Genomic DNA, 12,500 nt, shown 5'->3' with positions numbered 1-12,500 from the left:
TGACTATTTCACAAACTGTGTTGGATATTCAAGTATGCAATGTCTGTTATGAATTTTAAGCAATATTAAGTCTCTAGCTCTCTACTAGTGTACAATATTAAACATAAATATTACCATTTGATGGAGGCCATTGAACACAACAACACAGCTAGCTTTAGTTTCTGCTTCTCTAGTAGGCTAGGTCTTTTGGCATACGTAAACTAAATATTTACTCAGCAAACTGAATAACGTAAAATATTACAACATATTGAAATAAAAATATATCATCAACAATAAGATAAGAAAAGGGGTAACGGCAACAAGAAGAAAACACATCTACAGCCATGCTAACGGCTGGAGGCTGTACTCAGAGCTTTGAGCTGAATGCTCCATTCATCTAATCGTTTTTGACATTTCACTCAAAACCACAAAAGTCAAAGTCAGTTTAAGCCGCTAGCTTTGCTAAACGAGAGAACGGGGGAAGATGTCTGCCCTGAAGTCTGGTGAGAGGAATTCAGAGATAAAAGACAAGGTCAAAAAACAGTACGGAAACTCTCAGAGAATGCTGAACATCATCTGAATTTAATCAAGTTTAAGGTAACAGATTAGCCTCAACTGCTGCCCACATATCTACGTTTTTCAGTTTTCCAAAAAGTTTGTGTGGGGGTGCAGCTGTCATTCATCTCAGTCAAAATGCACTTTTTTATTATGAAAATGATATATTCTTACTATTGCTTTTATTATTATCTATGTAGCAGAGGAAAAGGTTTAGAAAAGCATCCCTCAAACTATTGAATAATATGTATAGTCTTACATAACACATTACATTCATGAAAGCTTGAGATAATGTCAGGATACATTTAAATGCTTTAAATATGGGTATATAGACTTTAAACTGACAGACACAGAAGATGAGTGTTTCAGGGGCATTTTTCAAACATTCAAAGGTGTCAGGTGTTGTCAGGTGCTTTTCAAAGAGACCTGACCCAAAAGTATCTAAAGAAATAAACCTCTTGCAGGTGAAACATCCCAGACAATTCATCCAAAGAGGCAAAGCAATCATCTCTGAAAAGCTCTTTGAAACATCTCAAGTGTTTTCCGCACCAGTTCAGTTTCATCTTTCATTTGAAAAAATGAAAAATGGAAGGAAGGCAAAGAGGACAGATGGAACCCAAAACCTTTCTTAAATTGTGCCCCACATTAACAGGATGACCTCTATGGTGCAGAAGGAGAGAGACATATTTTGGGTTCCATGGCAACCCCTTTATAGATTGAAGTGAGACAAACTGATTATGAGAAATTGACCAAAGAACATTTTCATCTAATTCAAATTAATGCTGCGTACAAATTCATCAGGTGGTGTGAGGCTGAATTATGCAACTCTGATGAACACTTTGCACACAAAGACTCACTAGTTCATAAAAGAAGAACACAGTTTATCTGGAAACCTTAAACAGTTTTTTCTCACAAGAATGACTGTGTTCCTCCCTTAACCCTCTGACGCCAAACATGTGGGTGTTAACACGATAACATCGGTGATCCACATCCTTTTGCACCAGTCAAATATTTTCACGCCCTTATTAGTAATGCATTGGAGATTTTTTTTAGTGCTAATTTTGCTTCTTAGACTTATGCTTTGTTACTCTGTATGTGTGTATTTGCAGAAATATTTTTACTTTTTTTTTAATCTTATAACTTAAGTTACTTTGGAGACAATCAACCTGTAATTTACGATGTATTTGTATAGATGAAGATAGGACTTTATTGATCCCTAGATGAAATGAACATGCTTCCCAGCTGTATATTTACCAGCTGCAACATTAAAATGACACATTGATGCATTAATAATTATATAACAATAACTTAAAATAAATCATTCTGTTATTGAGCATTTTGCATGATGAGTAGCCAAATTGTTGTACTTCAGATATATTTTAATGCCAATACTTTTGCACCTTTCTCTGTAAAAGTTTTGAATGCAGGACCTTTATTTGTTCCAGTATTTGTACACTTTAGTTTGCTTCTTTTACTTAAGTAAGAAAATACTTCCACCTCTGTGTATTTGTGCATCCAGTCTGTCTTAGGTTTATGTGTTGTGGATAGGCTTCTGTTTTTTAATAATTATATTCTTCTGTATATATAAGTTTTAATGTAATAAAAACATTCTGGGTTCTTGTAACAGAGCTACATAAATCAAATGTGTCTTCAGTGGAGCATTAAGAAGCTGCTGTGTCCTCCTGTGGCCACTGGGTGGCATCACAACAACAAAGGATAATGTTTTCTAGGGGAATGAAATATTTATTTACACCAGGCAGCTGCAGCTTCAATGTACATAATTGATGTGATTTTATTTGATAAGGCAAATATTAGTATCTGCAATCTGCGTCCATGTTTATTGCTGTAGTGTGAAGTCGTTGGGTCTTTCTCCCTTAACTATCCTCCAGTGGTGAAAGCAGTATTCGGATATTTTATTGAAGTAAAAGTAGCAATATCCCATGGTTAAAAAAACTACATTATCTGATTCTAATCTCTATAGCATTACTTATGATGCTGTAGCCGGTCGGCATGGAGCTCATTTTAAACACCACACTTTATATAAGTTTATCCCTTTTTTTGTTTAAGAAAGGAGATGCACTTATGACTTCTGGTGACTAGTAGTTCTCTTGAATACCTATGTTGAATACACTTCCTGGATAAAAGCGTCTGCTAAATGACTGTAATGTAATGTAATGTAATGTAATCCCTTAACAACATAGAATTTTAGAAACTAGGACTCCCTGTAAATTTACAATATCTGAGTAATAAGTAGCTTAAAATCGATATATTAAATTAAAGTAAGAGGACATCAAATGTATATCTTAAGTTGCCTATAACTGTCTTTAAACCATCAAACCAGGTCAAAAGACTTTCTGCAATATGTAGTAAAGGTTAGAGTCTTTCTCTGATTCATGATTCATGTGTTTACATTTATTTGTGCTTGTTTGGACTGGAACATCTAGTCTAAACCAGTATTTGTATTGTGTCTCTTCCTGCTTGTCCTCTCCGTCTTACGTAACCAGGATTGCAACTCACAGGTTGCAGCAACAATTAACACATCTCTCGATCTCAAAGGGTTGCCCAACTGGGTTTTTCAACACAAAAGGAGAAATCAAAGTGTTGATATAAGATAAGTGACAGAAGACAGTCATGTCCACACACTGCATCAGTCCACTTCACCTAAATGTACTTATAATTGAATTCACACCCTCCCTGTGACACATTGACATCTGAGTGTAGGAAGAAGTGAAATCCCCTCCAACACCCAATGATTATTACAATCCTGTTTGACTTCATTGAGGAGAGACTGAACAGAGACGACAAAAACGCCCGGTCTGGGCTCTGCCTGCACATTTCTCAAATATTTTCCTAGTTGAGTCGATTACCACATCTCCTTAAGAGTATTTGACTGCCTTTCTCCCAGCGCAGCGTCTCCACTCTTCAGTACGTCCCTCACACACAGACGACCTCGGTGGGAAATTAACAGCCGCCACATGAAGGCCAAGGTCGACTGCTTTACATACCAACATTACAAATGTTTGGAGGTTAAATTTAGATTTCAGTATTTAGACTTACAGAAAGTATTCTACTGGTTCTACAGATTTAAAGTCAATAAATAATACATTCTGAAATAGATAATCATAGAAATACCTACACAGAAATATGGAATTTTAACCTTGAAATGGTGGAATAATTCAGTTTAACTAAGATTATGATGAAATGCTATTTCATACTGCTTCTTTCCACAATAACAAACTTTATTGAAGATCATTTTAAATCATGCAAGCATCGGTTCCCTTTTGTCCAGACTGAAATATGTCAAACACTTTTGGATGGATTGTCATAAAATGATTTTTATTTTTATTTTTTTAACACTTTGAGCCTCCACACGCATCACTTAACCAAAACCGTATCAGCAAACACCCAATAAGACTCACACAGGCAGCATTTATTCTTTCAAACGTGTGGTTTTTATTTGATAATACTGAATATTTTGTCCTTCGCCCGGACTTACATAAAGCATCAAACACATGCACAGGCCTCTATTCACACAAGGTACCCATTTCTCTTTTCTCTACTTAATCTCTCTCCCTCTCACGTTACTCCAGCGCAAGAGGACCTTCTGACCTCGACACTACAGCTAAAGACATCGTAGACAGAGACAGCGAAAACACACAAAAATCAAGACAGGTATAATTATAACACTGAAAAAATAAAAATAAATGGAAAATGGAAAGTTTACTTTTAAATTATGCCTCTAATACTCCATCATATATATATTTTGTTGTTAATGTAGCTTGAGGTGTATAAAACAGCACTGTAAACTTGGATTGAGTAACTTGCTTTCTATGACGGCGATAAAGCTTTCATTAATAACTGGAAGGAGCAGTCGAAGCTAACATTAAGCATGTAAAGACCTTATTACTCATGAAATGAACCGTCTGCGAGAATATACTGGCAAATCATGAAACTGCTGTTGGCATTCACAATCAACAGATAATACAAAGACACTGAAATAACGTCCAACAAAAGCTCCATTTTGTTTCTCTTTCACCCATAACATCTGTAAAAAGATCCCTTATATCTGAAACTCTCACACACCACCATTTCCTGTTTTTCATCCGCTGCAAGATAGCAAGAATAAGTCTGTGAATATGGATCACCAAAAGCACTCAAAATAGGAGATATCTGCACCTGAGGGGGATCTGTCGTTTCTCGGCAAACTTTATTAACTGTCACATCAGAGTGCTCAGGCTCTTATCTTTACTGGAACTCATCCTCAAAAAGTGCAAATCTAGTTCTAATGCAGTAAATAAAAATAATCAAGTAACAACAAAAGTATATGCATAGGTACTGTACAGCTACATAGTGGGGGTAGCAAGGGAGAGGGATGAAGACGAGATGAGGAAGTTGAATTTTTGGACATTTCTGGTTGGACTGGTTGGCGACGAGGAGGTGTTTAACCTCATGAGCAGGTTTGAATTTAGAGCGCTCGTCTTTACGCAGCATAGACTGGTCCAGTGAGGCCTTTGGTGGTCACAGGCTTCATTTAAAATAACCAGGAGAAAAGATTTTCAACTTAAGAAACCAGAGAAGATCAGCCATGCGAGATGACTCATGTTCTTTTTAAAGAAAACAGTTAAGCATGTCGTGGGCGTCCGACGTCAACGGTGGCCAAACAGCTCCCAGCAGAGAACAAGAGGAGCGGTTACTAATGGTGTTCGGAGAGAAAAAGAGAGCGAGACAATCAGTAAAAAAAAAGGCAACTTGGAATTTGGCTTTGGAATAAAAATGGAGAATGAGGTAATAAAAGTAGGAACACAAATGATCGGCAGCAGATCGGGGATTGATTTGCGGGGATTGATTTGCAGGGTTGGAGAGCAGAGCTGTTAAAGCGCTTTGCGGGGCAGGAAGAATGGATATGTCCTCCTGACGCCAGCCTCAGGAGGAAGCAACAGCATCACTCGACCAGTCTATGTCTCATGATGCTGTTTCATTCGTTTTTTACAGAGTCTGAGAACGACCTCTGAGCCTCTTCAAGTGAAAGTTGAGCAAGCAAACAGACAACAAATACAAAGAGAGGCTGAAGGTTGTTTTCAGACCGGCAGGTAAATTCAGTCACATTAGCTTTACCTTTTTTAAAATCAAAAAACACTTTGCCTGGTGTTGTTCTATAAATCTATAATTTCAATGGAATCGTTTACATTTATTTCCCAGCCAGGCTGTGCAGTGGGCAGTCAGCTCAGCCGTGTGACTAAGGGTCGTCGGCGTCCAGGAACTCCTTCTTGGGCGACGCAACGCCGCGGTACCAGGAGCACGAGCCGTCCACCCTCTTTACGCAGGCGTAGTGGTTGGCCTGGCGTCCGTGCACCTGCTTCTCCAGCATCAGGTCCGTCCACAGACACTCCTCAGGGGCCGAGATCTCGCAGGGCAGAGAGGGACAGCGCACGATCTGCAGAGACACACGGGACAATCTCTCTAAACTGTGTGGAGGACAAAAAGCTGTGTGTTTGGTGACTTTTAAAAATACAAGAACCAAAACGACAACAGAGTTTAGCTACAAATACCAAAACAATTTTCCCTATTTACTTTAAAGTTTGAATGAAATTACAATTCCTTTTTTTACATTTATTTTCCTGCAACATTTAGTAATTATCTCTCTATGTTTAACTTTCTAATAGGAGTACTGGAGTCACCGGATTCATTTCACTGTTTGCTCTCTTTAGGTTTGATCTGCATTAGTTACTGTTGCTGCTTCACATGAAAGAATCATTCAACTGGCGAAACAACAGGGTGGCTTTTATTGTGAAGCAGCCAGAGGAAATGTGAAATATGTGTCACAACACAGACAGCGTCTACAAAAACAAGACAATTGTCAATTTTGGCACGGATATCTTTTATTTTTTATAAGGGAGTAATGAAACGATAGATAGCAGCTAATGGTAACTTTTAAATGAATAGCTCTTCTAACAAAACAACATAAGTTTGTTTGGCTGCACTGTAAAAAGATACAACAGTTGCTTTACTGTTGTATTCCTGACAAGAAGCTGTTTGAAGTAGTATTAAGCAGTCAGTAACCACAGGTGTCGCTGTATCTACCACGACTGAAGTCTTTAGGATTATAACTTCAAGAAAAAGAGGACATAAAGTCTCTTCTTTTTTTCATATAACAGATGAGAACTTTTTGCAAATAACTTTGAAAGAAATATATTCTTAAAATGTCTGACATCTTGCTGTGAGAGTGAATAAGACATAACGCAGACGGTCCTCCGGGGTCTTACCTTGCATTCGCAGCCCATCTCGTAGCGCTGGCTCAGGCCCTTCTTCTGGGTGTTGCTCAAGGAGTCCCAGGGCATGATGTAATCACACAGGGTCACATGCATGCTCCCGTCGGCCTCGGCCTTGCCTGCAAGAGAACGAGACAGCGATAAAAGCTTCACAACGACAGAAAAAAAATAAACATTGCACGATCATACATGCACCAACATTAATGCTCTCATTGGACGAACGCTATGAGCGTCAGGCAACACGTTCACAGGAAGAACGGATATAATCTGTTACATATCAGACTGGTTTCTGCAGGATTCAACACAGACCGTTGTCCTCTGTGTGAAAAGCTGGTGTTTATGTTTCACGCATGAGTGGCACCAGTCAAAACAAGAAGATATTTCAACTTGAGTTTGCAGATCAAGTCCTCTGACTTCGCCGCTATCTGTCTGCAGAGCAACTCTCAACATGTCGGAGTGTTTGCAGCACGTCCTCGCAGACGAGGCTGACTCACGTTTCACTGGAACTCCTCCAGCTGTTAACCCTTCCAACTGGAGGAGGGATAAATTGTTTTAAAAGATGCCCCGGTCTGCAGAAAGTTAGCTGTCCCACTTTCCCACTGCTCAAGTCCTGCCGTCTGAGAGAGGAAACGCTGGCTTCAGCAGTTCCTCCTCTTACAACTCTGTAATTAGGGCCGAGTGTTTTTGTGGGTGCATCTCTGTCTGCGATGGGGAAACCAGAGCGTGCATGACATCATGATCCTCTGTGTCTCATTCTGCTGCTTTCAGTCACAATACCAGCCAGACTTAGCATTCAAAACATCAAAGGAAGAGTTGGATATTCTGGCAAATATGCTTATTCACTCTCCAGTGGAGAGCTGGATGAAAAGATGGATATCTGTTTGTTGAATATAAGGCTACGGCTAGAAACTAGTTAGCTTAGCATAAAGAATGGAGACAAGGGGGAAACGGCAAGCCTTGATCCATCCAAATTTAACAAAATCCACCTACTTGAACACTTAAAGCTCTTTTCACATCCTGTTTAATTTGAAAACAACAAAAGTATTAAAACGAATATTCAAATTGTATAGTTGGTGATGTTCTAGACTATTTCTTGACCAGTCACAGTGACTGGTTGGGCACATAACCCCACGTAGAACGGTAAAATTGCTGTTTTTACACTTCGGTTCTGCACAGATTAAATAAACTAGATATTAATTGTTAATTAGGGAACTTTAGAGGTGCTGTACACAGCGAAACAGACATAAGAGTGGTATCAAGCTTGTCGTCAAACTCTGTGCATGAAACACCAACATATTATTATCATTATAAGACTAACTCGTTGGCAAACAGTTGTCTATTTACACATCAAGCAGGTAAGGAGCTTTTCTCCACCTGATAAATGCAAGTTCAATATCACAGGAGGGGAAATATCTGTATTTCCAGCTGCTAAATGCTCCACTAAATGCGCCAATAATGAGATGCTCCCTTCAGGCTGTTATGTTGTAAAATGTATTTTCATTTCACCGTCATCATCACCTTCAGCATCAAGATATAAAGTACGGATATTTACAACTCTCAGGAGCTCAAGCTGTAACACGACAGACGACACTCCCTGTCTCCAGAGGGTTTAGTCAGCAGCATATCATTAACCATAATAACATAAACAGTTACTCCTCCTGTTCAGTCTTTATCGGATCTCATGTTTGTCTGCCCGACTTTCTATCTGGAGGTTTGATATCTGCTTATCTGTCTGCTTCCAGTTGCTTTCCTGTCTGTCCTTTTATTCATTCACTATTTGTTTTAGTTTATTTATAGTTACCCAGAAAAAGTGACCAGAGACCAGTTACACACACATTAAAAAAAAGTTATTTTGATTGTCAAATATTATCTACAAGGATATAAAACAGATTGGAGCAAATTAACAAATGTAACATATTAGGTACTTAAATAAATACTATTATTAAAAGGTAATAAAGTAATCAACCAAAAGTCACTAAACACAGTGTGAGCTTAAAGGCTTAAAGCTTAAAAACAGCTCAATATTTTGGAAAATACACTTTAGAGTATACACTACTCTAAAGCTCATTATTAAACACGCTATTTCCTCTTTTTTTTTTTATGTGTAAAGTGTAACAATGTCCTGTTTTGACATATATAGTTTCACAACATGTCATTTTAACATTTCTGTGTCAGGATCAGATATATTTCTGCAAACAAAATAGAAATAAAAGCTCATAAGTAGTACACACCTGAGATCAGGTACTCCTTCTTGCCTTTGACGTCCAGGGTAACACCACAGACAGCGGACACAGGAGCAGTGAAGATAGCCTCGATGTCCTGGTTAGGCCCCTTGAACATCTGGATCAAAACCACAGCGAGAAGGGTCAAAGGTCAGAATAAAAGCGTCAAAGTCTGTGCATCGATTATATATACTAGGAGGCATCTTCGGGATACTCAAACCCAATCGGTGTAGTCTTACCTTGATCTGTTTGACCTCATACTGGATCCTCTTGATGGGGTTCCCGTAGACATCGTTCCCAGAAATGACCTCTCTCTCTCCGACCACCTTCGCTCGAATCACTGATTGGGGAAACAGCGGGACATGGAGTCAGATTACACATCGTTATATGATCCCAACATCAAAAGAAAGAAGAAAAAGATTTTCCAATAAAAGGATGCAGAACGTTTGCTGCTGTGAGCGACCAGACATGAGAACAAGGTTTATTATATTTTGTGAATCTAGTTTCAATTTCCATCACCTCTTGTCAGATTTGTAATCGCCATCTCCTGTCTCAAACCTTAAACAATCAATCAATTGACCTCCACAGCTGCCTGAAGTCTCCTGTGCAAAAAATACCACAAGAAGGTCGACAGCAGCCCAGTCAATGAAAACCAAACTAAAGGTTCCCATTAGGTCCAAACCTGCATGAGGGCCAGACACATAAACTGATTTGGCCTGCGGCACAATGCTTCCTGCTTCCAAACATGACCAGGAAACCAGCAAAGAGCAGAATCCACGAATAAGAGTTCAACTTGAAAGCTGATATGTAGACAAAGAGAGAGAATGGGCCGGAGGCATGTTTATTATATTCCTCACTGTGTGTGTGTGTGTGTGTGTGTGTGTGTGTGTGTGTGTGTGTGTGTGTGTGTGTGTGTGTGTGTGTGTGTGTTTTAATGGCCTAACTTACTACATCAAGCTGCAGCTATGCTTAGGGCATTAATTCAGAATGGAAAATATGAGCAATAGAGAAAAAAAAAAACATTAAATAAGCAGGAACAGTGGACACGAACACACATAGATACACACACACACACACACACACACACACACACACACACACACACACACACACACACACACACACACACACACACACACACACACACACACACACACACACACACACACACACACACACACACACACACACACACACACACACACACACACACACACACGACTGCTGTTCCTTCTTACACCCCTGGGTTCGGTTTATGACTTGGAGCAGACACAAATATGGAGGTTCATGGCTCCCAGAGTTATTAACGTCTCTCGCCATCCTGCTCCTACGTCTTTCCTTTTTTTAATTCTCCCCTCTTTGTCCAAGATGCGTGCTTTTCTGCACACGTAACTACGACAACTACTATTATTAGTAGTAGGTGTGTGGAAGTTGACATAATTTCTTGTTTTTTTTGTCCACAAACGGCTGAGAAACAGAGAAAAACAATAAATCCTCAGATTTGAGAAGCTAGAACTAGTAAATGTTTGGTGTTTGTGTTTCAAAACTAATATTAAAATTGTTGTTGATTAATTCTCTGAGAGTGGAAGCGTCGGAGCATCCAGGGTTCAGAGGCAATATCAGGCTTTCCTTTAACAAAAATTCATCTACATCCTGACGTAAGGAGTAATAATGAATAATGCACAATGTTATTAGAGGTGGTTGTCATGGAAGGTAAGGAGGATCACCTCCACTGAAAAACTCTGCAGGAAAGCCTGAATTTTGATTAAATCTGAATGCAGTATTAAAGCTAAACTCTTAATTGAATCTATTGTCGTCTATGGCTGCTGACTTTCCACTCTATTAACACTTTGTTGCATGAGTGGTGGACACAAACACCACTCCAAACTAATCTACTTGCTTTTTAAACAGTTTGTATCATCAACCTTAGAAGGTGATTCTAAGTCAAGGTTGTGTTTAAAGCTTGTCCCGCTGCATATAAGTGTCAAAAAAACAAATAAATGAATGTAGGTTTTAAGTAATAAAGGTTGTTAATAACTAACATATTCGCAGTGGGGATAAATGACCCGGGTGTTTGATTCATTACTAATAAAAGAGACGGAGAGGATAAAAGATTTGAGGAGAGATTTGTTGATTCTGCGATTAACAAAGCACTGATAACTATAACCATGGCTTCATGAAGTCAACCTTTACTCTTCACAAGCAAACGTCTTCTTCTGGTTCCACTGATGTTTATGCAAATATACAGCAGCACACACACACACACACACACACACACACACACACACACACACACACACACACACACACACACACACACACACACACACACACACACACACACACACACACACACACACACACACACACACACACACACACACACACACACACACACCACACAGTTTACCTGGCTGGCACTCTCTCCTGCATTCCTCTCACTTTTTCCGCTCTCATTTCCTCGACCTCATCCTGAGCCGCAAACTAATGAGGGAAGAATGAGCAGCAGGACACAATACTGAGGGGAAACTACCCCGTTGTTCTAAATGGATTGGTGTTATGGGAGCTTATCTGTCTGCCTCGGTGTTGCAGACGGGTTTACTTCTCAGTCCCCCCCCCCCCCCACTGCAGTAAAGCCGGAGTGGATCACCCTGTGCAGTCTAAACAGCGTGTTGCAGAGGCGGCAGACTACGCAGCGGGATGCATCTGATCAACAGCAGCTGAGAGCCACCTCCATAAAACACAACAACACACCACATCCTAAGTGCCCCCCCCATTCAATCCCACCGCATGACTATCCATTTCTTTTTTCATCCTCCAGTGACCATCAGATCCTCCCTGATGTGGTTTGTCCAGCTCCAGATGTATGTGGGCTTTCTGTTTAACCTTTCATCTGACCAAAGACGAAACGCCCTCAAACACACACTTCAGCCGCCCTCGTGACCTCTGAGCACATCCGTGTGAAGACCTGTGAAGGACAGACTCTGAGTCCGATCATCCCAAGAGGAGAATATTATAGACAACGATTGGCGTGTGTGAGGCAATTCTATTTCTGTTTTTGATTTATGGATTACTTAAATGTCAAATAATGTTGAAGAATGCCAATCAAAATCTCCCTGACTCTGGCCAACAGTCCAAAATACAAAAGAATTCAATTTGCAATTATACAAAATAGAGTAAAGCAGCAAATTCTCACATTTGGGAAGCTGGCATATTAAAAATCCGCCAATTGTTGAAATATTAAAAAGCAGCATTCATTGATTTTTGGGACACTTGCGTTGACATATCATCAGCTTTCAAGTTGATTTGGGGAACTTGATAGCAAAAACATTTGCTTATTTAAATCCAGCTGATGAAGAGCAACATTTATCATTCATGTGGAGATTTGCTTCGGGTAACATGATAAATGTTAGTCCAATATTCACTCTCTTCTAACTCTGTTTTTGGTCTCCACCAACTTCTGAGGCAAAGATCT

The 12,500-nt window shown here is 39.5% G+C and overlaps 1 protein-coding gene across 2 annotated transcripts in view; it reads right to left on the bottom strand.

Annotated features, from left to right (window-relative positions):
* Window positions 1-3,972: 3,972 nt before the first annotated feature.
* timp2a (TIMP metallopeptidase inhibitor 2a) overlaps window positions 3,973-12,500 on the bottom strand; it is a 12,028-nt gene continuing 3,500 nt past the window's right edge. Inside the window, exons 2-6 of one of the 2 annotated variants that reach the window (XR_008531209.1) lie at window positions 9,265-9,365; window positions 9,035-9,143; window positions 6,798-6,922; window positions 5,721-5,968; window positions 3,973-5,227 (exon numbers count right to left, since the gene is read on the bottom strand). Coding sequence is in view for 1 of the 2 variants with exons in the window: in XM_054598330.1 (XP_054454305.1) it covers window positions 5,771-5,968; window positions 6,798-6,922; window positions 9,035-9,143; window positions 9,265-9,365 (533 nt within the window). In the remaining variant the exon portion in view is untranslated. Of the gene's footprint in view, window positions 5,969-6,797; window positions 6,923-9,034; window positions 9,144-9,264; window positions 9,366-12,500 lie in introns of both variants that reach the window. The other variant, XM_054598330.1, reaches the window with a different exon arrangement.

The sequence above is a fragment of the Anoplopoma fimbria genome, chromosome 5 (assembly GCF_027596085.1).
Source record: "Anoplopoma fimbria isolate UVic2021 breed Golden Eagle Sablefish chromosome 5, Afim_UVic_2022, whole genome shotgun sequence".
NCBI lineage: Eukaryota > Metazoa > Chordata > Actinopteri > Perciformes > Anoplopomatidae > Anoplopoma > Anoplopoma fimbria.
The sequence above is the reverse complement of the archived record's forward strand: the minus strand, read 5'-3'. Positions and strand labels throughout refer to the sequence as shown.